Raw genomic sequence first — 26,979 nt, 5'->3', positions numbered from 1 at the left:
TTTGTTTCATCTCTGCAAAACGACAGGAATTTGAAGGGCAATGAAGTCAGTATTCTACCCCAATAGAGATAAGAGAATGTTCTTGTTATTTATCAAAGAATTACAACCTCATGCTAGTAACTTTATTCATTCATTCCTAAAAAGTAACAACTTTCAGTGTGAATGTAGAGAAGATAGAGATATACAATATGAAGCAAGTTTCTAAAAGCTAAGACCTTTTATAAGCTATTCCGTCATAGTGACATCATAAAACACCACTTCACATTGAACTCTGGCCCCCTTCTTTCCCACTCCTTCCAGCTGTGAGGCATAAAAATGCTTACCACAGGAGTCAAACCACATGCTCAAAAATGGGATTTCATCTTTCTTTCTAAGAAAACCACCTTGTTTCTTGGATGAGAATGGCTGGCCTCAGTCACACTTCAGTTTGGACTGAATTTGGGGTTGAATACCCAAACTATGAGCTGCTACACAAATCCCAGTATGGGGATAGGAACAGAGAGAAAATAATCACCAAAGGTAACAGCTTTCAGGATACCCCCTCAATACACACACACACACAGTTCAGCATCACACAAAGAGCTGGGCCATTGCAGTGGTCACAGATAGCAGTGCTCATTTGCAAAGCTGAAGACACACAACTCCAAGGCAACAATGTCACTTTATAAGTGACTCAAAAGTTCCTGTCAGGTATGAAGATAACCTTTGTTTTCAAAACAGAGCGCTCATTAATGGCTGCAAAGTTGTAATGGGAGGAGAGGAGTGTGTGACCCACACGCTCTGGCAAATGAAGCCAATGTTTATTCCTCTGTGTCCCAAAATACTAACGTAGCAGTGAACCAACTGTCCTGGTTTCCTGGAATTGAGGCTTCTGGATGAAGAAGTTTCAGTTTTAAACACAGGACAAGCTTGTTGAGAAAACTGCGAGGAATTGCCACATTCGAACGAAGCTTCTAGCTCATATCTTCAGTTTTCAATTTGCAAAATATCAGTGCAAACACCTGACATAAGGACAGACCCAGGTCTGCGCTAAAGAACATGGTCTCTGTGCATTTTTGTTGAATGAGTGCCATGAAACTCATAAGTCCCCTGATGACAGGAACATTCCAGGGCCACTTTAAGTAGTCACACTCCATCTAGCACATATAATTGACTAATTATACATCAGTGAAAGACAGAACCTGATTAATACCTACCTATCACCTAAACCTCAACCAAACTGTCTTTCACAGCCATGCTCAGGCTGCTAAGATTCCTGAAGGCAAAAATGCTTTTGATGCTGGGCCAATCTTCTGCTCTCACAAGGCTGAGTAACATCCCCAGAAAGGAGACCGCTATAATTACACACACACACACACACACACACACACACACACACACACACACACACACACAATAACCCAATAAATCATGGACACGTCCATTCCCAATAAACTGATTCTACCGAGCACCTTTGTCTTCATGCCTGTGATGGACATGTAGTGGCACAGTGGACCAGATATGTCAACGTAGAGACATAAAGGTTCACCATGTCTCAGACTATGATTCAGTCAGTTGAACCCCACACCTTCGCTTTTTCTTGTTCCCTCCTCTAATATTGCTCTCTGAGGGCTTGTTCTCAGGATGACCATCTCTTGGTCATACAGAAGACTCCATCCTGATGAAAACAGCGCTTCCTGTTTTCCTGATGAAAACAGCGCTTGTAGAAAGAGCTACAACACTAACAAATGAAACCAAAAGTTAGTTTGCACACGTCTTGACTGCTCAGATCAACCAGCCAGGAAAACAGATACAAACATTACAACTTTTAAAAAGTAGCTCAAACTTTTTGCAAGACTTGGCTGACCTATCCTGTAGGCTATTACCCAATAAACAGGATGTGATCCCAAATTATAATTTCCCAGTAGCTTATGTTTCCCAGGTGAGTATAAAATATAATGATAAACTCAACATTATACTATATTATCTCTGAGAGTTGGCGGTAGGCCCTAAATATTCTGTCAAAGAGGCCGGTAATTCAAAAGCAAATATATTCAAAAGTAAATTGACCTTTAAAAGTTGATGACAGAATAGCAAAAACAGAAACAAAACCAAACCTGCAAGGCACAGTTTCCTACCTTCTTTTTGGAGTGGTTTCTTTCTTCTTCTTTTGTAGCTTTGTTATTTTTCCCAGCACGAGACACCTTCTGATCCCCAGACTGCTTTATGGTGATCTTAATCTCAGGTGGGCAGATATAATTCTCCAGGTTTTTGGGGGGTTTCTTAGCCCGCTTTGTGGTCTGAATCTTCAACTTCAAACTCCCTTCAGTGAAGTTTGCCTCTTTGATGGAGAACTCTTGCTCTTCCAAGCCATCTCCAGCCACCCATTTCTCACTGTCTGCATTAGAGTTGCAATCCACATCTCTTCCTGAGCCCAATTCATCCTCCTCCTCTGGCTCCATGCGTTCTCCACCCACAGAGATGCCTTTCAAGGGCTCTCCTGAACAGCCGGGAGCTGCTGGGGACTTGGATGAGGAGCCTGGAAGGAATTCCGACTCACTCCCTCTTTGCCGGGAGCTGCTTAAAATTTCCCTGGACTCCATGATAATCCTACAGTTTTCAGGAGTTCTCGGGAGGGGAAGAGACAAGGGGAAGTGGAAAAGGTCAAAAGAGAGGACACCCAAAGTTCCAAGAGCACAGTAGTCCAGCCGCTGGGTTTACTGTCCCAAGAATGGAGATGTGGTGAAGTCCTCAGTAGGAATCAGATCTGCAATTGAGAAGCAGAGAGATAATTGGCTATGGTAGGAGACCCCAAAAGATCCAATGTCAGTTTCTATGGTCCCTTCCCACGTGCCTACAGAGAGTCGGTCAGAATGTGGCCATAACCAATATGAATTATGCTAGAGCACACGTGCCGTCATGATGGGTTAGTACTAATTATTATGGCCGCAGGCCTAACAAGAAAGATAAGAGAGGTGAGTCCACAGCCAGTAACAACAGGAGGTTTCTTACACCGAAGCCACAGCGGATGCCATCACCAGGAAAACCAACCACAATGAAAGAGACGTCTGAGTGCTGACAGGGGTCTGTGGGAATTGTATCTAGGTGGCTTCTTCTCTTACTTCCCTCTGAGGAAGTTTGTAAAATGAACATCACTCTAGCTGCCTATGAGAAGCCCCCCTCTCCCTGCTTCTATAGGATGGGCACCCTTTAGTCCATCTCCTGGCTGTCTGTCATCACTTGTCAATAAACGAATCATACATAATTTCCATTATGCAAAGTCTTTTAGTTTTTGTCATTGTTTGTTTGTTCCATTTGCTTTAGGGGGTTTGTCTCTCATTCTATGAGACAGGATCTCATTTTGTAGCCTAGGCTAGTCTGGAATTTACTGTGTAGCTGATGCTGAACTCTATTTGTGGCAATACTCCTGACTAAGCCTACCAAAGCTCGGATTATCCACACAAACCACCACACATGGTGAGCTAGCTCTTAAACATAGGTGAAAGAGGGAAAAAAAAAGCAAAAGATTTCAATAGAAATCTGGTATTAATGCAAAACAGACTTTTAAAATGTTTTTATCAACAGAAACATAAGGTATTTAATCATTTCCACTACTTACGTAAAATAGCCATTTATACAATTTTGACCTTCTTTCCTGTTCCTTAGATAAAGAGTTGTTATGTCCATATAACAGAACAGCAAAAGAAAGAGAGAGAAGCAGCATTTCACAAGTCACTGAAAATGTCAGGAATCTTCCTACCATCTTCTCTTCCCACTTCCCTCCAAGATGCGAAGAGAAAAATCAGGCTTCTCCAGACAATCACAGGATGAGCCAACTCTCCCCCTTACTCACCACCATCCCTCTATTCCCTAGTTCAGACTCTTGACTGCAAAAGCCAAAGGCAAGCCCAAATATCAATCTGTAAGGGAAAGCTTAATGTTCCAGAGCTATATAAACCACCAAATTTTCCTAACCTAAGGATGAGGTTTCATTAATTCCAAACCTTCCTTCTTACCCACTGAGCACTCTCCCTATTGCCAGCAGAGAACATTTCTACACATTTTCTGTTTCTACCTACAAGCCCAACAGTTTAAAGAACTGGTCATCAAATGTCCCTACCTACCAAGTGTTCCCCACGAGGCTTGTAAGAACACATTGAGACCAGCCAAGCACTGGAACCTGACAGCTGAGTATGTGTCTCCGGGCTCTGAAAACAGCATGTTCTCAGCCAGAAACCTGCCAGAAAGCCAGAGGAGGAAGAAGCTAAGGCAAGAAACCTCCAAACAGGTCTCACATTGCAGAGAAGCCCAGAAACATACTCAGATCTTAGAAACGGCTCAGCCCTGCACACTCCTGGCTGTCCTGGCATATTTACCAGAAGTTTTATTCTGAAAGAAAGACACAATAGTACATTTTTTCTTCTGAAAGTGATAAGACTTCCCTAGTAAAATTATGAGCACCTTTGCTGAGGCTACCACAAAAACACTACATAACACCTGCAACTCAGGTGACTAACAAGATTTTCTGCAGTTGGAGAATTAATTTAGATCACATGACACTTACTTTAAAAATCAATTCTAAAGTCTTTCTCTCTGGTAGGCCAATATTCCTATATTCATCTAAACTTCAAACCAGAGCAGATGAAATGAGATGAAAGAAGATGAAGCACTACCTACAGATGAGCAGATAGGAATGAAGTAGGTACATAATTATCATGAAGAAAGCATCTCCCATTTAAAAGTGGTTTGCTTGAGATTTTCATATTTTTAACTGTATGAGTCAATAATTATTAAGACATAGCAGTAAGAGATCCATAAAAATAAAATCTAATTCAACAATTGTTTCTCAATTCCTCTTTCCCTCACTCTTGATTAGAGGTCTGAAAAGCAAATCTGAAGAAAGTTACAGCACCAGCAAAGGAATGCTATAAGAAGAGCAAACAGTTTCGGGGACCTTAGGCAGCTATAGAAAGAAAGTAGGAAGACCCTGATGAGGGTGGGCCACTAGGGTGATGAATTGCTTGTTAAAGGGTCTACCTCATATGCAAGAGAATCTCAATGGAGATCCCCAGAACCACTCCAGTTCAAGCGGGCTTGCTTGTAATTACAAGCTCAGGAGGGGGAGATGCGAGTCCCAGGAGCAAGCTGGCTGTGGAAACCAACAATATTAATCTCAGGCCTCCACAGTTGCCTGTAGGCAGGAATGCACGCATAAACACACACACATACTCGAACACACGTCCACACACAAATGCACGAACACATATCTGTCTACATGCAAACATACATACATGCCACACTTAACTACAGCATGAAAGAACAAAAAGAAAAATGGAAAGAAGAAAGACACAATAGCAAAGGACAGACAGTACAACACAGGCGAAGAGTGAGCCAGGAACATGTAGGATTATGTTAAGAAAGGAGCAAACTGATGTGTGGCTAAGGAGGGAGGGGTCCGGCACCAAGTTAGACTGGTGAGAGGTACAGCAAATAAAAGGCTGCAGCTGGATTGTGAGGACCTTGAATGACACACTAGTGAGTTTGGACTTCTTACGGGTAATGGGAGTAGGAGAAGCTTGGTTTTAGGGCAATGCAGTCCTCATATTGTGGCAGAACTAGGAAACTTAATAGTAAACAGATAGTAGACCTCCTGCTGAAATCTGATGGTGATTTCTTGAGGGCCTGGACCGGCTGGAGTTGGGGTGGGGGGCAGTTGGAGTTTCTTACAACACACACTATAGGTAAAATAAGAAGGCCATTACAAACAGCCCCAAGCTTTTCAAGCAGCCATTCCAGACCCACAATCCCAGTGTCACATTGAGTCTAGTCTCAGGCCATGTTAGCTACTGAGTTTAAGTGTCTCCTCAGCCAAGACCTGTCTCCACGGAGTTCTTTCTGCACTGGCATTTTCATAGAACCAGTTCTTAAATTTGCTGCCATCGATCCCTGCACTCTAGCATAGGACTAGTCCACTTTAAATGTTTGCTATGAAGAAATGAATGAAAAATTAACAAGCCAAGCAGGCCCTGAGCCTCCGCTCAGCTCCAGGTTATTTCCCAGGATGTACATCTCCATAGTGACAGCGTTACAAACTCTGGCTGACGGCACTTACTCCCTGGCCTGACTTACACTTCACCCAGCTCTGTAGATGCCCCTAAATGCCAGTCTTGCATTGTCTTCTACTTGTTTTGAGCACATAAATCTTATTTTTCTAATTGAGCAGCAATTCATTCTCAGGCTGAGTCCAAGTCCAGCTGGATAATGCTCATACTTTCTTCATTTCCACCCTGGGATAGAGTACCTGGAGAGTCTCTAAAAGGTTTTTTTGTTTGTGTTTTTTTTTTTGAATGAAAATTATTCATCTCCGACAGCTATTCAAAGTCCCTCTCCAAATTAGTTCTACCCACTCAGGAAGCGCCAGTCAAATTTTCTGCCTATTTCGGGGATAATAATCCAGACCCTGTGTCCACATGAACCCCATCACCTTAAAAACCTAAAATAAAAAGGCTTTCAAAAGCACAGATCAAAGAAACCTAACCTGTCTGTTGACTTTACCGGCCCACAAAGCTGCTGTTCTTCAGTCGCCCCAGCACATACCTGCCAGCCTACACACACTCTTTGAGTTTTGTGATGGGTCTGGGAAACAACTGCCAGTCCTCTTGTGAAAAGCCCCTGCCAACGCACATGTGTGAGCACAGTCACACACTCAGAGATGTGGGAGCCCAGGCAAGGTGAAAGCCTTTTGACCTGTTCGCCTTCCCGCAATCAGCAGCTGGCTCAGAGAGGGCAGTACACAATGAATGCTCTGTCCTTGGTTCCCTGCCTCCAGGGCTACACAAACTGACCCTTCTGTGGTTGCCTGCAGGGCTATCCATGCAGGGACAAAAGGTTGCTTAGGAAATAAGTCACCAGCAGGTCCTAAGGAGCAGTAGAGCAAAGACGGAACTGACGCCTTAGAACGCAGAGACTGGTGTGTGGCAACAGGGTCTCTGCTCCTGGCTCTAGCATTCAAAGGCAGAGAGACGCTAGCTAGACAAGCCACTCTGAACGCTGGATTCCACGCCTCCCCCAATAAAAATGGAGCACTCACTGCTGAGCAGCTTTTACTGTGCGCAGCCAGAGGCCTATGGGGACACTTCAAATTGAACAGTTTGAACCCACAGCAGTATTTCTGTAGTGCCAAGGGAAAACACACATGGCCAGATGATGCTAATACTCACGGGAGTCCTAAACAGTATCTCCCCCACCCTTCAAAATCTGTAAGACGCAGGGAGTTTTTTTCCCTGTCTGAAAAATGCTCTCCACCTGGGAAACTTACTTATTCTGCGCCTGAGTGTGTTGCACATACTGAGTCAGGTTCCAGGGGCCAGCCCAGCACTTTGGCTTTCTCCCAGCTCCCAGGTACGGGATGGGCTGGGGTTTGAGAACCAGTTCCTTAGACTTCCTGATCCATACACTTGCCCTGCAGCAGTTCCTTGACTGCACTTGCAAGTGTCTTCTCCATATAAAGCTTCTTAGTCTCTTACTAACAGGCATCCATTGCATTTGAGCCATTTACCATCCCAAAGCCCAGCACAGCATCTGTCCACTGAACAGACATTCAAGAAACGTGTTGGACTAAACAGAGAGATGAAAAATTGAGGCTTCCCAAGTTTCATCCATCTTCCCTACTTGCTTGGCTCCCAGGTCACCATCTGCATGCTGGCCACTGCCACCCTGACCAGTGCTTTCCAAATGTACAATGTACAGAAACTGACAAAGCCCTTGGCATATTCAACAGGAGTCAAAAGACATAACTTACGGGCTTCATTCTTCCTCTTGGGAGCTCTCATGAGACACCGGTCAGCCTCAGTGTCTCAGGAACACTAGGAAAAAATGCTGTCTTTCCTATCTCTCTCACTGGGTATAGGGTACCCCATGTACATGTCGATAGTTAAAAACTGTGCTTCTTATGTTAAGATAAACTTTTCAAAAGTTTATTTTCATGGGCTCTTAAAGGCAAACAGTAGGAAATGCAGGCAGATTCTCACTCCTCATCCTTGTCTCTTTCCACCTTCAGATCCCCTTGGACTTCTGTGCCAATTCTGCAATACCAGGGACCTCTTCCATGTTTTCACACAGGAAGCATTAACCTGATTATATGGTTCTCAGGTCAAACTTTTTCCTCAAAATTCTTCAGAATATCTGCTAGCGCTTGAAAAGCTAGAAAGTGGAGGTTGTCCAGGTACTACACCCCCTTTTTTCAGGGTAGAAAACACATTTTATAGTTTGTTTGGTTGAGTGTTTTGATTTGTTTAATATAGTGAGGTTCTGTCTCCCCTGCAGCCACGTAGATTGTCTCCAGCTAACAAATGTTATGTGAGATTATTCTTTCCATTCTTTCTTTCAGTGTAATGATCCCGGCTTCCAGGTTCTTACAACATTTAGTTTAAGACTCTTTTAGTGTTTTCCCACACATCATTTTTTTTTTTCTTTCCCCTGTGTTCTGTTTTTCACCTATGCTCACAGACCTGGAGTTGGAGAAAACTATCTTGTCAGATTCTAACAGGAGATTTTGGAAACAGGGGTAGTTAACTATTCATCCCTCTTTCTTTCTACTAAAGGCACCCAGTGAAAGTCACAGAAGATTCTCCTGCACCTTTGCACACAGCTGGAATCCTCCTCCAGCCTTCCTGAGGGAAAGGCAAAATGATACCAAATAATATCTCTTCTCCGATTTATTCAAGTCAGTACTCTTTCTGTGCTTTTGTGGCACACGGCGGCAGCCCCTTCCTGACACTTCCTACATTCCTGAATCCTGTGGAACTCTTATGTTTTTACCTCAGCTTCTCCCCATTAGACACTAAGAACTTTGAGGGTAACACCCAAGACTGGTTCAAGTATCATGCTATCTCCCCTGCCTGTCACAGTCCTTGATACATGGAGGGAGGCCCTAAATCCCCTTCACAGTGAATGTTGAAGGAAAGCCTGTGTCAAAGTACAGCCAGTTAGTCACCCTTTGACTTGGAGGGCCTATAACTCTGAGTGATGTTTCTTGAAACCCTTCCTGCTGCCAAAATTCCTGGAATAAATGGTCCATAAACACTGGTAAATGGATCAAGTGACCCAACACATACCTGGCTCTCAATCAGCAAGAATGGAAGATAGCCCCACACCAGTTTGCTGACACCGCATATGTGTCTGCAGTCTACAGCAGAGGACAATGCTCCTGCCCGGCAGCCTCTTTTGTGCTTTGTACACCTGGCAGGCACATACCAGATCACATTTTACCTCCTCCAAGAAGCACTGCTTGTGTTCTTCACCCAACACAGGTTCCAGCAGAAGCTCCTGAACGACCTTGAAATGCATTACTACTCTACGAAAGGCCCCTAGTTCCACCGGCTTGACGCCCTCTCTCATTTCTACACAGGTTTAGCTTGATGCTATCTCAAGAACTGGGTCAAAGGACAGGTGTAATGGCCCACGCCTTTAATCCCAGCACTTGGGAGGCAGAGGCAAGTGCATTTCTGTGAGTTTGAAGCCAACCTAGTCTACAAAGCCAGTCCTGATTGCCCTAGTTAGGGCTATTACACAGAGAAGCTCTATCTTGATAAAAACAAACAAATAAATAAATTGGAATAAATTGGGTCATTTCACCTCCATCCAGAAGACTAGCTGAATTTACTTTTATCCTTACCCATTGAATACACTTGCCTCCAAATGCACTCGCATGCACGCGCACACACACACACACACACACACACACACACACACACACACACAAGAGAGAGAGAGACAGAAAAAGAGACAGAGAGAGACAGACATGAAGACAGAGACAGACAAGAGGGGGTCTTCCTCTCAATTCCTTGGGCACTTTACTATGAAAGCACTTGACAAACCGAGCTTCAGTATTTTCGTGTTGCCTGCCTTACCTACAGGCCCCAGCTCTCCATAATGCAGGGCTGGTGTTATGAATGGGCCTCTATACATTTCAGAGCACAATGAACACAGGAAAAAATGTTCAATAGGAGGTGTTCAAAAGCCATGCTTCTTGAAAAGAAGCTATTTCTAACAATTCTGGTTATGCCTTCTCACGATAGCACAGTAGCATGAGCTTTGGGGACTGGCTGCTGAGACCTAGCCTCAAGTTTGCAGGCTCAATTTTTAGCGATTGCATCCTACTCACTATCACTGTCCCTACCTGGATTTAGGAAGAAAACACTATCACAGTAAAAAAATAAAAATAAAAATAACTGAGCTTCTCAGTTTAATCTGTATGATGCCATAATCCTGTCCTTAATGTACACACATAGCACAAAGACCCAGAAAGTTTAGTAATTTTCTCAAGGGCACACATTTGCTATGACAGATCCACAGTTGAGTTCAGATACATTCTAGTGCACTAAAGAACAGATTTAGATCAACAACAGACTGCATGCATGGTGGTGGTCCCAGATTATTTTAATGTAGCTAAAAATCTATCACCTAGCAATGTTGTCATCATTGCATTCATTGTTATTATTATCACCATTTTGCAAGACAGGGTTTCTCTGTGTAATCCTAACTGGCCTGGAATTCACAGAGATCCACCGGCCTCTGCCTCCCTAATGCTGGGATTAAAGGCATGCACCACCACTGCCAGGCTTCATTTGTAATATTTTAGTACATAGCATTATTCATACTTTTAATGTGACCCAGCATGAGCAAACCTACTCCAATACCATCACACAGTATTAAACCATAAAAATCCTACATAGGTTACACAAGGTAGACTTGTAAGAGTGGAGGGCTTTACTACCAGCTTGTTTAGCTTTCTATTCTACACCTTCTATCATCAATTTACTGTGCTCTTTCTAATTATAAAACATTTACTATAAAGCTATATGTCATGCCAGTATGGTCACAGGCCTTCTCATGTCTCCGCCCTTATCCCATCTTCGTCTATACGGGACCACACTCTGGTGTTTGCACAGTAACAAAGCCCCCAACAATGCTGTCCTCAAAACCAATGTATCCCCATTGTGAACTGATGCATAGCGCGTATATATGATTACTCTTTTATGTTATGATCCACAGAGGCAAGCCAGCTTTTTACCAAAAGCCCATACTTGCTTCTACCCACAGGACTCCCACATCTAACTTGCCATGTCCCTTCGTATTCTTCAGCATCAGATTTCTCACTTGTTCATGCTACTCACTACACAAATTCTTATAGAGAGAAAACACACACACACACACACACACACACACACACTGAATCAAAATAGATGAATCATCGTAGATCTGTTAGAAATTATTGTGATCATGCTATTTCCTATCCAAGTACGGACTAGGGAGCCATTGTAAAGACACTTGTATACTTGTTTACACCTCTTGTATACTTTAAGTATGCTAGCTTACATATCTATAAATTTTAAACTGATTTAATCCAGACATGGAGCCATTTTATACATATGAATTAAATCTAACGTTTAGAGCTAGTCCTATATGGACCCAAATGTTTCTTAACTAATAACACCAGGAAACTCCGAAGAGCCAACATTAAGTAGACACTTGAACCCCAGTAATCCACCAGTCATGTGTAAAATGGGTATAAAAAGAGCATATTTATTTGGGATGACGGAAGCAAACCAAATGAGAGAGTAACAGATGATGAGTCCCTTGATCTTTCTAGAAAACCCCTCTAATGTTGAATAGACTGGTGGGTCCAGTTCAAACTCTTCATCCGCTCAACTATCTGATTCGGCAATCATTTTGTACGTTGTCTTTTGAACAGAAAGTATAATTTAATACAACTTATACTTCTCCATTAAAGAAAATGCTAGGCCTACCATAGAGCTGAACAATTATTCTCTCCATTTCCCTCTCTTTATAACAGTTCCCTTCTAGGTATCCTGAACTGCCATTTATACACCACATTGCTACTGAAACTAGTGTGTCCTTTTCCAATTATGTATTAAACTCTTAAAGACACCTTCCAGTGTGTGGGGTATTCTGTGCCAGGGAATGGCCAATCGTCAATCCAAATGTTGATATATTGTTCTGTTGTTTATTCTAAAGATACGCCTTTAGACTATCAGATTGCAGCTGCAGAGATGGTGGTGGGCAGATCCTGGCATTGTGCAGCATGGTCAGATGTGAGAACTCCTCTCCATGCTGCATCCATGGAAATCTCTGAACTGCACACCCCCTTCGATTCAGGCCCCTCACTCCTAGCATTTGGGAAATGAATCCTGATTCCTCAGCTCAGCTCAGAGAACCTAGAGCCTTGACCTATGGGCCTAGTCCTTCGACCTTGCTGCCTCCACCTGCAGGGTACCTTGTGGAACTGATTTCTCTCCCTCCCTCATCCCCTCCCCCTCTCTCTCTCATACATTCCCAGGTGGAGGATCTTCCAACCTCTGCACCCACCTAACCAAGACCCAAGACAACCCCTTTGTTCTGAGTGAGACTCATGTCTCACACAGTCTTTGAAGCTTTCTCAGATCTACCTGGCCTTGGCAGTAGTACCTTCCACTCCTACTGCATGGAAGGTAATCCTCAATCTGGCAGCTTTCTACAGCACGTGACTAGTATTCATTTTCTCAAGGTAATTCTAAATCCATTCTTCACTTCAGCTCAATTTCTGCCACTTTACCAAAGGTAGCCTGCTTCTAAGACAGGCTCCTTGTTTCTTTTCCTCCTTGAAGTCTTCCCAACTACACCTTAGCATGGATCACACAAGTAGCAAAGCTCCACTTGGGAAAATGTTCCTAATTTAGTTGAAGGATGGTAGCTTCCATTTTGGCTAAATGGATCTCCTCAAATATACCATCCACTCACAGAGAGCAAAACCACCACCTCATAGCACACCTTTCCCATCCAAGTGTACCAGAAAGAAAGGCCCATACAAGCTGTAAGGCTGAGACTTCAGAAAATATCTGTGGATCAAAAACATTTTAATAGAGCTCTTAAAGACAATGTAAGGAGCAGAGAGAAGGCCCACTATGCTATCATGTTGAACCATGCTTTCTGGCCACCACTGTTATGCTTAAAAAAAAAAAAAAAATCAAAAGTCTTCTTACTCAAATAACAACAGGCATAGCTAGTAACAGCTGCATAGAATTTGTCACCCAAGTTTTCTTATTCTGCTCCAAGAATATGATGCCCCACCAGCTCCAACAATCATTCCCAAGCTACTGTGTTGGATCCATCAAATTCTACTAATATCATCTCTGTGGCTCCCCATGTCCCAAGGAACTCCAAGCATTTCCTTTCCGATGACAGACTGAATCACTGACACATAGAGATAATAACAAAATAATAATAAAGCTTTTTTACACAATTTGCTTGCTACCTTTGCCTTTCATTTACATCCCAAATTCTTTAGAAGTTCCTGGTGTGAGATACCATAGCATCTCAATAGCTTCCATTGGCTTTTCTTCCTAAATAAGTCAACTAGTGTGCTTCCAGATAATTTAGAAAAAAACCCATTAGCCTTTCATAGTATCTTAAGACAAAGATTAATCTTTCTCATCCCACCCCAATGCAACAGTGCAGAAAAATGTGGGTTTGGATTCCTTCTGATCTCACTGAACATAAAACAAACTGGTAGCCTTTTTTTCTGTCACGCACAGACCTCCAGTGGCAGAGCAGACAAGTTCTGTGGGGATGGAGTAACAGCTCAGAAGCAGACATTGCACCAACCTTCAAGCTCCTAAGGATCTGCTTCATGAAATGATACCCAGCCCCAAGATGTGTAAATGAGCGCAGCTTCAGCAGATCTCAGATACCTACAGGGCACAGGAGACAGAAGTAAAGCCCCAACAAAGATGACAGCTTTGGACTTTCCAGAGTTGACTTTTAACCATCTCCCTTCTGTCAACTTAGTTATTTCACCAAAGGAGGGGAGGCTTCAAAAGTGGTGAGGATAATTTAACCCTTTGCTTCCTTCCGCGTGACTTTTTGTAGTGTTGCTTCATACCTACCTTCCCCCACCTCCTTTCCTGCAAGCCTGTTCTTCTGCCCTAATTGGGGAGCTTCTGATTTAATTTACCCCAGGGCACCAACTTCCCCTTCTGTAACTCTTTCAACCACATCCAACAGCAAACTGAGTGCCTTAATTCTCATGGGGATCGCTTTGGACAGTTGTCCGGGTATCGTTAAGTGAGTTTGAGGGTCTCTGTGCTTTAAAGGAAAAGTTTTTAAATATCTCAGACACTTCTGTCTCTAGAGTCCAAGAACTTAGGATGGGTCTGCCTGTATCAGTCTTAACCTTTTCCCCTTTCCAATGAGTCAAGCTAAGAAAGGCAGTGGGACTTGCTCCTCACCCAGGCTAATGGGTGGCCAGCCCAGCCTGAAGCCTGCACCCCAAAACTCAAACTTCCCTTCTACAGGGCTTTGTGTTTCTTCTCTTTTTCTGTGTAGTCAGGCTTGCTCAGTCAACAGTGAGCAGAAAAGAAAGCCAAATAAAGCAGCAAAGAAGAAGGAATGGTTAAGTGGCAAAATGTGTGTGGAAAACAGGTTGCAGGACTGGAATTTTCAGCAGACATCAAGAGCTATGAGGGTGAGAGTGTTGAGGACACTCCAGTGCGCACTTAATAAACATCTGATTGCCGAATGAATGAGTGGAAGCACTGGCTGGAAAGACAGCTTTGTGGTAAAATATCAGTACCTCTTAGGCTTTGAGGAAGAAGCTAAGATTGGGTGATTTCCAACGGCCAAAACTATGAAAGCTATTAACATAACTAGTTATTATACACTGTAAGAGGTCCTCCTGTGTTGCTTCATTTTGCAACAATTTGGTATATTTTTAAAAGATTTACTCTTAACAGTCTAACTCTATATAAATTGTATGATATAGTCACCCAACAGAAATCAACCCTAAATAGGTACAGGGCTTCGAGGGGCAAGTTTGCACCTTTTCTGGATAGGTCTGCAATTAGAGGATGAAGTTCAAGAAACACCAAAGCATCACAGCTGGATGCAAGCCCACACTACAGACCTAAAGTGCTGTGGCTACTGGAAAGAGTCACCAGAGCTGTTTGGGAATAAGCAGTGTGTCCTCACCGAGGAGGCACAGTGGTGCCAGCTGTGTTAGCAGGTAGATGCTCGGGTTAAACAGGACCAGTCAGGTCACCTCCCCAACTGGATGTGGCAATGGAGAGAGCTGAGGTGTTAAAGGGGACAAGGGACAGAGTGCACAGTGTTATCAAGGAAACCAATCTGAAGGAGGTAGAAGCCTTATGCCTTGCTACAAGTGGGGGTTTTCTGGAAATGACTATAAGGTGACCGACACTAAGGAAAACACTGCTGCTGGTTCAGGACAGTGAGCACCAGGCATGAGGGAAAACAAGAAGGGGAACACTGAAGACTCCAGGAGTCAAGAGACTACGAAGAGCATCCCAGAGTCTAGAAACTTTCCTGGGTGTGCTAGGAAAGAGACATTTCTGCCAGAAGTTCTTCTTTTCAGAGAGATAAGAAATTCCGACTTGGATGACATTCCTCCTCCTCACAGAACCCTGATGGAGGCCATCTCATTGTCCACTGTGTCTCTTCCCTAAAGGCTCTCATCCTTTCATGTTTCTGCTCCTGACTCTTACTGAAGGAGCATTTCCTGAGCAATATTTCCTTGAGTCCAGCTGGACTGGCCACCACATGAGACTCTGAGTCACACATGGACTTGGCACAATATACGTCTAATCATGCAGCCCATGCACGGTTGAGTTGAGAAGACTGACTGACTCATCAGTTGATATGTATATACTGTTAAGTCTGCTGAACTACTAACACGAGGGCTTTGTGGATATTCCTCTTAAAGTAGGTCATGGCAACAATAATCCCAGAATCAGTTTCCGAGAAGCAGCACAGAAAATCTCCAAGAGTTCAAGGATAAAAATGATCTGGTGAAATTACATAAGGTAACTTAATTCTTACAACCTCTAGGACACAATGATGAAGACAGCTTTATCTGTCTTCTCCTGGCTACACTAGTGAGGCTCAAAGAGGCTACATAAGTTATGAGGGCCATTTAGCTAGGACACGATGAGGAAGGGTCCAGAACAGATCTTGTCTCATCAGCTGTGAGGTTGCTCACTCACACTTGGGCTGCCCCAGGTCAACTACTAACTTGTATCATTTCAGGTACCCTAAGGTATCTGCAGCCTTATCTCCTGAGCAGGGATAAATATTTCCTTGGTTTCCTTCCTATGCAGATCTTCCTATGTGGATCTAATATGAAGGTATTTTTGAAACAAAGTTCCATGCATATGAAAGGGACTATTTTTGGTGGGAAAATGTAAGTTGGATCAAGGAGATGGTTTTTCTGAGCAACAGTCACATTTGCCCCCTCTCTTGCTCACTAGTTGAAAAGGCTGAGCTCTTGCCCCAGCGTCTACTCAGTAGCTCAGTTTGCATCTTGCCTGAGGCTATATATCATAACCTACCATAGTATGTCACAGTTCTGGGGAGGAGACAGCTGCTTCCTCCTAAGGCAAGTGGTTCAACCTGTGGGTTGCGACCCCCACAGAGGTCATATATCAGATATCCTGCAAATCACATGTTTATATTAGGATTCTTAACAGTTATGAAGTAGCAACGAAATAATTTTACTATGAGGAACTGTATTAAAGGGTCACATCATTAGTAAAGTTGAGAACAACTGTAAGGGACACGGTGGGCTTCAGAACTGGTCACATTCTCCATTTGACACTAGTATCACTTGCATTGAACCACAGAAGTTATCAGTTGCTGGTCTCTAACCCAAAGACTGTCAAAAATACTTCCTCAGCCTTAGCGAGCATCCTTCAATGGGCTAAGACTGCGAATACAACAGGAAATCTGCTCTGTCTATACGTATGAAGTGCATAATTGAAAACGTAACCAAATCACGACATTCACTTAATTCTGACTTGATATGTCTAAAGGAACATAAAAAATATAGTAGGTGACTAGATGAAAACAGAAATACAAACTTGGAACAATAGTGCAGGTGAGAATCAATTTTGTGCCTTCATGTGTTTTCTCTGTAGCACTTATCAAGGACTGGGCTGGCCAAAGTGTCCCGGCCTTCACTAAGAGTGTACAGAACACCATGCATCGTGGCACAGTCCTTTAATCCCAGCTTTTCGGAGGCAGAGGCAAATGGGTCTTGTGAGTTCAAGGCCAGCTGGGGCTTAACAGTGAGGCCCTGTGTCAAATGATGATGATGGTGGTGATGATGTTGATGATGAAAGAAAAGAAGAAGAAATAGAAGAATTCACAAAACAAGAGCCCTGACAAAAGCCCTGCTTCCCCAACACATACACACACAAACACATACACGGCTATGAACATGATAACACTTCTTAATTCTGGTCAAAAGTTTAGGGAAAGTTTGGATGTTAGTACCCATGAACGGTCCATGTATTACAAGTCTGATCTCCAAAGTAGCATTGTGGTGAACTAGAAAACTCAAGAGGTGGGCCCTAGCCTGGGTCTTTAACACATTTGGGGCATGGGCTCAGTGTTCCTGGGATCTCATACCCTTCTTTTTGTCATTCTTTCCTACCTTGCTCTTGTATTGGTTTGGTTTTTGCCTCACCCGAATCCCAAAGCATCAACACCAACAGGCCCTGAACTGTCACTCTTTAAATTGTAACAAAAACACAAAAAGCTTTTTTCTTTGTAAGTTACTTCACGTGTTTTATCACACCTGACCCAACTTCATAACAGGTTATAAAACAGGAATAGAGTTCAATGCTGCCCCTTCCTCATAGGAACCTGGCAAACGGGCAAAGTGGCTTCTAATGAGGACTTTCCAAGGGTGTCTTCTTTTGCTACAATGTTGTGCGCACTCCAGATGTGTTCTTGTCCCATCCTTGCATGCTTCTTTGATACCAGGGGTCTCTGAGCAAACCCCATCACATCCAACATTAAGCTCTGTAATTCCTTAGACAAAGCTAATGTGTTAATAATAATGTACCCTGTTTTACTGGCATGAGTAAAACTGAAGCAACTTGAAATGCCATCAGCAAAAAAAAAAAAAAAAAAAAAAAAAAAAAAAAATTATTTATTTCTTGTCCCTGAGCAGCACAACAGAATTTCATTGGCTGGGTCTGTCTTCAATAGCTTTCTGGTTTTAATTAAAGCTTCAAGTCTCCAAGGAAGAAACTGGCATTCTGGGAGGCCAAGGAAAGCCCAGCCAAGTTTTAGTGTCTCCACAGGACCCTAGAAAGGATGTTCTACACATCTAAGTACATTCCGCTCCTCTTTGCATGTGCCACAGAAGCTTCATGGCAGCGGTTATAGTACCACTTTGCAAGAACTCCTCTCTCCCAAATGTACACTTTTGTGCCACAGAAGTGTTGATCTGGCCCCTAATGGAATTCAAAGCCAAGATATCAGCAGAAAAGGAACAGGAGACCCAGAGGTGAGCCCTCACCTCCTATTTACTTCTTAGCAATATTCCTCCTTCTGCGATTCTCCACTGGCCATTTTAGCTAAATTCTGCAATAACCCAAAGTTCTGCAACCCCCTTCCCTCCTTTACTGAGATCAGGTACTTTTTGAAGTAGCTTCCTGTGAGTAATAGCAGTTTGGGACCAGGTGCCCTCCTGGTGGCAGAGGTTGTTGGCTTCCCTCAGGGATGCCTCCCTAGGTTCCCAAGGGACACCTAGAACTGAGCCTCCCTGCAAGGCCTTCCTATGTAGCATTCTGATGTTAAGATGAAAAAGATCAGATTACAGCCCTGCGCTTGCCTGGCTCCTCATAAGCATATAAGGCAGTTATTTCCCTCCAAGCTCCAAGTGGCCTCCTTCCTAAGCAATACCACTCTGCCTGAGATGTCCCCCTTATGTTCCCTTCCCCCACCTCCAGTTTGTTTATTCCAGAGACACACCTATTTTCCTGCTCAGAGAGACAAGCCCCTCTGTCTCCTAAAGGCCTGTGATCCCCACCTCCTCCCCCAGCTCAGCTCGGGTTACTAAAGCCGGCAGCAGCTTGCACAGCCCAGCTGCAGCTACAGTTCAACTTCCTCAAACTGGGACCTCTTTCCCTCTCCTCTCCTCCCTCTCTCCCCCACCCCCAACTAATTCTTTCACAGAGGAAAAAGATTATGTGCCAAGCAACACTCTAAATACCTGGCCTCAGTGTCTTCTGGGACTACATTTCCTGCAGCTTGTTCGACCACACTTGCCTTCTTACTCCTTTCTAATTTGCCTGGAACACTCTTTTCTAATATCCTTCTGCTGGTAACCAGCAGTGAGAGGAAGCACAGGCTAGAAACACAGCACCTTCCATGTGACTCTGAAACCTGTAAATCCCACTCAGAGAAAAGCGATCAGCCTCCTTCCAGGGTTTAAGGACAGTTGAAGGAAGCCACAGAAGTCAAGAGAAGAGGGAGGCAGGACTGTAAACTGGCTGCATCTTAGAGGTTGTAAACTCCCTCCTCCCCCTGGCCAGCTGGCACTACCTTCTCTTGCCAGCCAGGCTGCATTTGAAGGGGGTGAGGTGCCTGGGTCCCTAGGTTTATCCTGAGGTACTATAAGGTCATGGGGGGTGGGCCCAAACTGCCAAAGAGTTTTGTTGACAGCCAGATCCTTTATGAAATCACTTTTCAGGGCAAATCTTCATGGGAAAAAAAAGTACAAAACAGGAGGAAGACGGAAAGAAAATGAAAGACAGGAAAAATGAATACAATTTTTAAAAAGAAAGTAAAATCAGTCTTTCCATGAAGGACCATGAAGGGGAACCAAACTTCAGCAGGAAAGGTGTGGATGTTTGTGGGCAGGAAGACAGGGGCAGGAAAAGTAGCTTTTTTAGAATTCTAGAATCACGCCCTTTTAGAAGAGAGTTCTGCGGGAATAAGGACACTAAGGGGACACACACACACACACACACACACACACACACTGCCCTGTTAGTTTCAGACGTCAACCATGAGATTATCAGGACAGTGTATTCGAAACGGAAACAAATCGGAAATCCTTCCGTCAACAGTCCTTTCAGACAGATACACACGCTGAGAACCCCACAAAGACACATAAAGAATAAACGCAGCGGCAGCGGGCAGTGACTAGAGGTCCGTCCACACACTCCCGCTATCTCCAGCCTCATCCCCTACTTCCAACTGAACAACTTTCCTGATCTTCAGCAAAATACTGTAGTTGGGTCCAATTTCAGAACTGTGGTCGCTGGTGCGGGTGTGGGGCTGGGAGGAGGGAGAGTGCGAGGAGAGGACGTAGAAGACAGCATTTCGGCAGTAACTTTTTTTTTTTTAATTTAGGAGCAGCATGCTCTACTGATCGGAAATTGCAATTAACCCAACAATGCTTCCATCACAGACACCAAATACAACGTCCCCGTTATCACCGTCTTGCTACAGATCTGCCCAGTCCAATTTACCTGACTTGGATTCTGAGGAACTTCTCAGACAGTATTTTGGCCAAAGAGATAATGGTTCGAAAGACAAAAACAATAAATCCATACTGAAGGTCTTCCTTTCCGGAGTGATTTCCCACTGGAAACCACCGAACAGGGAAGCCTGTCGTTAATTCCCAAGCCCTCAGCTCCTGTACAGACGCACACAATGCGTGCTTTCAAAGAGGGCATTCTCTGCTTTTAAGGGAATTCCTGCCTTTTCACAATGGCCAGCCCGGAGAGCACAAGAAAGAGACTCAAATCCACTGATTAAGATTTTTTTTTTTAAGAGAAAAACTAACAGCCAGAACACAAGCACACACCAACCTTCATTGGCTGGACCACTTCTCGCCTGTTCTTCTATTAACCACACGTTAGATTCTGATACATTTACCCCCCCCCCCCAACTGGGTTACAATGTAGCTCTCTAGCTCCACTTAACCTGCAAGTTACAAAGAGAGGGGGAAAAAAATACCCTGCCGCCTCCCCACCCCTTTCCTTACCCCCTCCCTCTCCCCAGTCCACTTCACCAAAGCCAAACCCGCCAGCCCCGGCAGCCGGCAGCAGGACCGAGGGAGGGTGCAGAAGGAGGGGGTGGGGAGGGGATCAGATTAGCCGAAACTCAATAAGCTCGCAGCCCTCCTGCCCGACGCTTCCACCATCACCACCACCAACGGGCTACTCCAGTTAAGTCAGCACGGCCGCCGACCCAGCAGCCGGCGGGATCGCGCCCATCCCCGCTCAGCCTCGCGGGGACCTGCATCCCGCCCCCTCGGCCGGGTCCCCCCCACCTCCACACACACCCCCCTCCAGCCCAGCGCGAAGTCAAAGCCCCGGCAAGGCGACGTGAACTTTTGCATGCATGGCACACACCGCCCCCAGCCCCGGGCGAACCGGGCCCGCGGCGCGGAGGGAGGTTAGGCGCCCCGGCTCCCGCGCCAAGGTCGCGGCGCTCGCTCACCCATGTCCCGGCGTCTCCGGCTCCGCTGGCCCGGGCGCTCGCTCAGATTCCGCCTCCGGTCGCTCGTCCGAGCCCCCAAAGGTGCTGCTGCGGCAACTCCATAGCGACGAGCATCTGTCAAACGGCGACGCGCGGGGCGGGCCGCCCTCGCTCGGGGGGCGCCGGGGCCCCCGGGCGCGCAGGCGGCGGCGAGCGCCCCGGCCAGCCCAGCGCTTCCCGCCCGCCGCCGCGCCGCCGGTTTACGGAGAGAGATATCAAGGGGGAAAATGGCGTCTCCGGAGCCCGAGGAGTCCTGGAGTAATCACATTCACACACACGCCCGCACGCACACACACCCGCTCACACTCGCGCACGGGCGCGCGGCGAGCCCGGCTAATTTTAGCAAGAGCCAAATATAATATCTATGTACATATACATAAATATGCATATGTACGTATCTATTATATAGATCTCCCCGTCTCTCCGTCCAACGCTATTTTTTTTACCCCCCTTCGCTCCAAAAGGATGGATTGGAGGGTTACAAAATGTTGCCCGGGCTGGGCTCGCGGGAGGCGGCGCGCCGAGGAGGGCTGGGGCGCTTTTGCTGAGCTGTGCAGTTCGGTCCCCGGCGCCCGCCGGCCCTGCCGCCGCCGCTCCGCCCGCGGTCGCTCCTGCCGCCGCCGCCGCGGCCCGCCGCCGTGTGGCCGCGCCCGCCCCGCTCCCCCTCCGCGTCCCCTCGCCGCCCGCCCGCGTCCCCGGCGAGCGCTGGAGTGGGGTCGGGCCCGTGTGCCTGCCTCCCGCGCCCTCTCCCGAGTCCCGGAGTCCTACTGAAAGGAAGGGGGAGGGCGTGCGCGGGGGAGGGGGAGGATCGGAGCGGCAGCGCGGCGGAGCCGGCGGGGACTGCCACCCCGCGATCTGCCTCGGAGGGGGCTCGGGAGCCCACGCTGCTTGACCCGCGAGCCCGGGCCGCTCCCCAGCCGGAGCCCAGGGAGGCGCAGCCGGCGAGCGGCCGACGACCTCTGCCTCCCTCGACCGCCCCCCCTAGGTGATGTTCGGTCAGTTGGAGGGAGCCGGGCTCTGGCAGGGCGTGGGGGCAAGGAGAACAGTTCGGGGACGCGGATCGAGGACCCCTCGCCTCCCTCCCCCCCGCGCCCCTCCCGCTCCCCAGCGCCCTCGCGGCCCAGTAGCTCCGGCGAGTCGGAGTCGGCCGCGGAGACTGTGCGGCCGCGGGGACCGCCGCGGGCTGGGCGCCGGTTCCTGGGCTCAACACTGCCACTATCTGACACAACAGGAGCAGTGTTGGGGGGAAGCTGCGTTCAGAGACGCGAGATGTGATAGGCTCTCGTAAATGGGTGCTCTCGCTCGCTCTCTCTATCTCGCTCTCTCTCTTTTTTAACCTGGTAATTACATTTCACTTCCAGGGATTTGTATTTTTTGTTAAGCTACTTGTTTGCATTCACATGCTCACGTGCATTCCTTGTTATTCGGCAGAACCGGACCCTTGATGAAGGCAAGGACCAGACGGGATGACAAATGCACACTGACACACAGTTCCCTTTACAGGGTGGCAGAATGAAGGGGATGAAAGGAATGTCTTCCTTTCTGACAAAAATATGGTGCTGTTTTAAAATCTCTATGAGAACTTGTATTTGGCTTGCAAGGGTCTTTCCAGGACAACTGGGCAGGGAAACCCCTGAGGTTTAGGTCGATGTCATAGGACAAAATAAGACAAATGTATCTGCAAAGGGTTTTTTTAAAGACCTCCAGTAAAATAGGGGTTTTGAGTAAGGCTTCTGGCTGTCATATTTTCTAAGTGTTTGGGGTCGTGTGGGATAGAATGACCCAGGGGTGGGTGAGAGGGCTCCCTCTCACCAACCCCATCAGCCACTACTTTCCTGGGTTAGTTGTTGGTATGAATTCTGCCATAGAACTGCACTCAGGGTTTTTCTTTCCTCTGAAGCGTCCAAAGATAAGAAAAGGTGTGATTCCGCTGTCTTCTGCTCTTCAGAGAGCTGTTCTGGTCGGGCACGAGCTTTCTCCGTATCTGTCACCTCAAGCCTTCACTGAGGGTGTAATTTCAACAGGTCTTTTTTCATGTTTTATATTGGACTGTCATTATTAGTAAGAACATAATGCTTAATTTTAAAATGTAACATCTGTACGCTGGCAACGGAGACAAAAATCAAGACACAGAAGCAAGATCAAACCAAATGTTCTTTGTGTCAAATGGCGTGTGCCTGTGCTCCCAGACTTCTGAAGCCTAGACCTAAGTCCAGAGGTCAGACTAGCATCTAGTCTGTTTCCTACCTTTTCCTAAACAAGAAGACCTATCAGAAAGCAGAATGTCTTTCCCACAGTGTACGGCTGGCAGATGCTATAACCAGAAGGAAAAATAAAGCATGTTTCTTGGTTTAGTTACAGTATCTTCCATCCTATGAGGTGACGCTTTGAAAGCCAGTGAAAGAAAGTCTTGACTTACTCTAAAATTTACTACAATCCTCGGTTAAGTATAAACAGTGCGCAGAATAACTAGTAAATTCCTATCAACAAAACACTGAGGAAGCAGCAGACTATCCCAAGCTCCTTAAATTAAAGTAAAAAAATGGATTCTGTGGCTATTGACTTATCATTGAATGTTTCTTCCTTAATGGCCTCTCTTCAGTTATGAGAAGTAATAGAAGGCAAAAAGAGATATTATCTCTCTCTGTCTTATATGTGTAAAGAAACTGGCACAATTTGTGCTTACACATTTTAATTTGTGCTGATGTCTTATGTTATGAATATAATACTATCCAAATCAAGGTAGTAATCAAGCATTCACCAAAACTGAAAGCACCTTCCTGTGTTGTCTATGTCTTGTTAACGCGGAACTTGTCCTCAGATCCTAGCTGAGTGTCCTGGAACTTCCTCTCTTTTTTTCTCTTTGTAGGCCACCTTTGGCTTGTCTCAGTACCAAAGCCTGGATGAGCAAGTCTCGGGCTAAAAAAGCGGTTGATGTGCAAGCAGCTCTGTGCAGGACTGAGAGAGAGAGATCCGAGCAGCAGGTGTGAACGCTCACAGCACATTTTAGGATCACGTGGTCAGCGGACTGTCGTGTAGTCTCAGGGAGGCACTGATGTGGATGCAGCTAGAGGAGCAGGCAGACCAGACGCAGACCCGCGCTCACAGAAGTCACAGCTGAGAGGGAAAGACCACCTCTCACACTCCTGCGCACAACCTGGCAAGAGAAGACCAGAAATAAGTTGCTTACACAGCATACAGTGTACAAACGCAGAAGAGATGGGGTCAGGGCCCAGGTCTCCTTAACACTTCTGCGAAGTTATTGTTAGTTTGCATTTAACATGTGTATTTCCTTTCTCCTGTTGAACACATATCTTTTTTTTCTAATGTGTATTTTCTCAACAAAATGTAAAATTCATGAGGACTGAGCTATGCCTTGCATGGACATTGCCAATAAGTGTAAGTGAGACTCTCTCTTCCTCCGACACCACAGCAGAACTCTGCCAGCTGGGCTCTCCTTTTGTGCTCCAGGCATCTAGGTGCTTATCCCATAAAACAGTCATAGAGTTAGGCCTCTTGCTCCACAATCTATGCAGGGATAATGCAAGGACATGCAGGACAATCACATCCCAGGGCACGTGACAACTTATTTCCACACTTGTAAGTCTGAGATATAGTTCAAAGTGCGAGAATAGTTTCCACCATTTCATAGGTAGAAATAAGGCTGCTCTGCCTGTTCCTCCTTTAGTTGAGCTCAAGCGGTAGAATGAAATGCTCAGAATCAATTATTCCCTCTTCCTAGGTTCAAATACAAGAGTTATTCTTAGCTTTGGCAAGGTGAGGTAGCAGGCTCTAATGTAACACCCATTTTAAATGAGAATTAGCAGGTAGAATTACTGTGCCTTGGAATCCAGCTTGATTTTCTTCCTCTCGAATGGGCTCAGCATTAGTTTTAAAATGTTGCAAATGTTTTGGATGTGCTCTCAGCATTGAGGCATTCCTGTGTCACTTGGAAGGACATGTCTATACAGTGTGGTGAGGATATGACTATAACTTGTCCTGGTTTAGGTCACATTAATTAAAAAATGCATATAACTGAAGTGGGTGATAGGTAACACAAAGGAGGAGTGGCTTGCTGTATTTAAAGTTCCAGGGCAATTCTGGAAATGCAGAATTTGGAAGCATGTCTATGATATAATGAAAAGCTCCTGTACCAGTCATCAAGGCGACCTTGGTTCTAGACTTATCCCGCTAGTTCTTTCAGCTCTCTGGGCTCCTCACGTTCTGCTTTGAGAAAAGGAGAACCCTGAAGTCTTCTGTGGACCATGCTAGCCAAACAAAATATACTTTTTAATTTTTGTTTGTTTGTTTTAATTCAAAGACAGGAGAGTCTCAACCTCAGCATGACAGAATATGCAGGAGAGCAGTCAGAGGGGAGTGTGGAACTGCTTTTAAACTTAAGAAAAGTATAAAGGAAGATAAAGATGTGTTTGCATTTGCCTCTATAGAAAAAAGATCTCAGCTCAACATGACAAAACACTGTGGCCCCGCCTTGAATGAAATAATACCATCAATATCAATGAGCCTCCTGCTCTGAGAAGCCAGAAAGACACTATACCCCTACTTTCTTTTCCCTCAACCCAAGACTCTCTGTCTTCACTGGATAAAATTGGACCTGGAGCCTATTGTCCACTCAGTAAACATTGCTAATGTGCCAGGGCTACTTAACAAAGATTATGATATGGAATCAATCATTTATAAAGGATATTGATGATGTCTTTAGACTGGTGATATCTAGTTGCCTATTAGATTCTGTTAAAGAAAGAAGAACTGATTCAGACTTGTGTGAACTTGGACTAGCTGTTATTTTAAAATTCCAGTATTTTAACTTGATAATGCCTAAACTTTGTTTTGGATGAACATTAATCCTGTATCTGGATGACTGGATGAATGAAAACATCAGTCGATCAGCCCCAGGTACCATAGAGAGATAGAAATTAAACCATTTGACTCTACTTCTGCTCTATCACTAACTGATTAGGTAAAGCTTGGTAAGGAATTTTTATTCTCTCTAGTTCAGCTTCCTCATCAATAAACTGAGCACCATAGCCTAAATCATAAGTATAAATCATCATTAAATATAGAGGAAATATCAGCTGTAAACTTACATTGTAATACTCTATGATGTGGTTCAAAATCTGGCTTTGATTGTTAGAATCTGAGAAAATACTTTAAACAATTCCTTCCAGACATAGCATTTAATTCTACTGCTCTGGAGGCCATATCCTTTTCTCTCTGGGAAGTAATAATTCAATTTTCACCCTTCATGTCTTCCACACCAGCTACCCTTTTGGGGGATTTCTTTATTCAACCACTTCTGATTCTTCCATGGTTGCTCAATGTCAAGGAACAGAGCATAACCATCTTAGGACGAAAGTGTGCCTAGAGCCGGATATACAGCCAACAGGTAGTGGTTAATTGTAAGAAATCCTTACTAAGCACCGCAGACACAGATTGAATGGACAGTTACTCAACTGAACTTTGGAATGCATGCTTTCTCAGGTAAAAGAAATTGAGTTTAAAAAGGACACAGCTTATTGGAGGTTCCTCCAAGTTGTGGTGGTTTTCACTATTTAAAAAACCATAAGGTCTGGGAGTAACATTCTTTTGAGTTTTTATTTTGTGGCTCCTTGTCAAACTCAATGT

The 26,979-nt window shown here is 45.1% G+C and overlaps 1 protein-coding gene across 1 annotated transcript in view; it reads right to left on the bottom strand.

Moving 5' to 3' along the window:
* The window catches only part of Setbp1 (SET binding protein 1), a 360,020-nt gene extending 337,478 nt beyond the window's left edge, over positions 1–22,542 (bottom strand). Inside the window, exons 1-2 of the mRNA XM_060377005.1 lie at positions 21,295–22,542; positions 2,118–2,746 (exon numbers count right to left, since the gene is read on the bottom strand). Of these exons, the coding sequence (XP_060232988.1) occupies positions 2,118–2,582 (465 nt within the window). The 5' untranslated portion in view covers positions 2,583–2,746; positions 21,295–22,542. The remainder of the gene's footprint in view (positions 1–2,117; positions 2,747–21,294) is intronic.
* Between the last annotated feature and the right edge of the window lie 4,437 nt (positions 22,543–26,979).

Source organism: Meriones unguiculatus, chromosome 2 (genome assembly GCF_030254825.1).
Source record: "Meriones unguiculatus strain TT.TT164.6M chromosome 2, Bangor_MerUng_6.1, whole genome shotgun sequence".
Classification (NCBI taxonomy): Eukaryota; Metazoa; Chordata; class Mammalia; order Rodentia; family Muridae; genus Meriones; species Meriones unguiculatus.
Note: the sequence above shows the minus strand (reverse complement) of the source record. Positions and strands in the feature narration are given on the sequence as shown.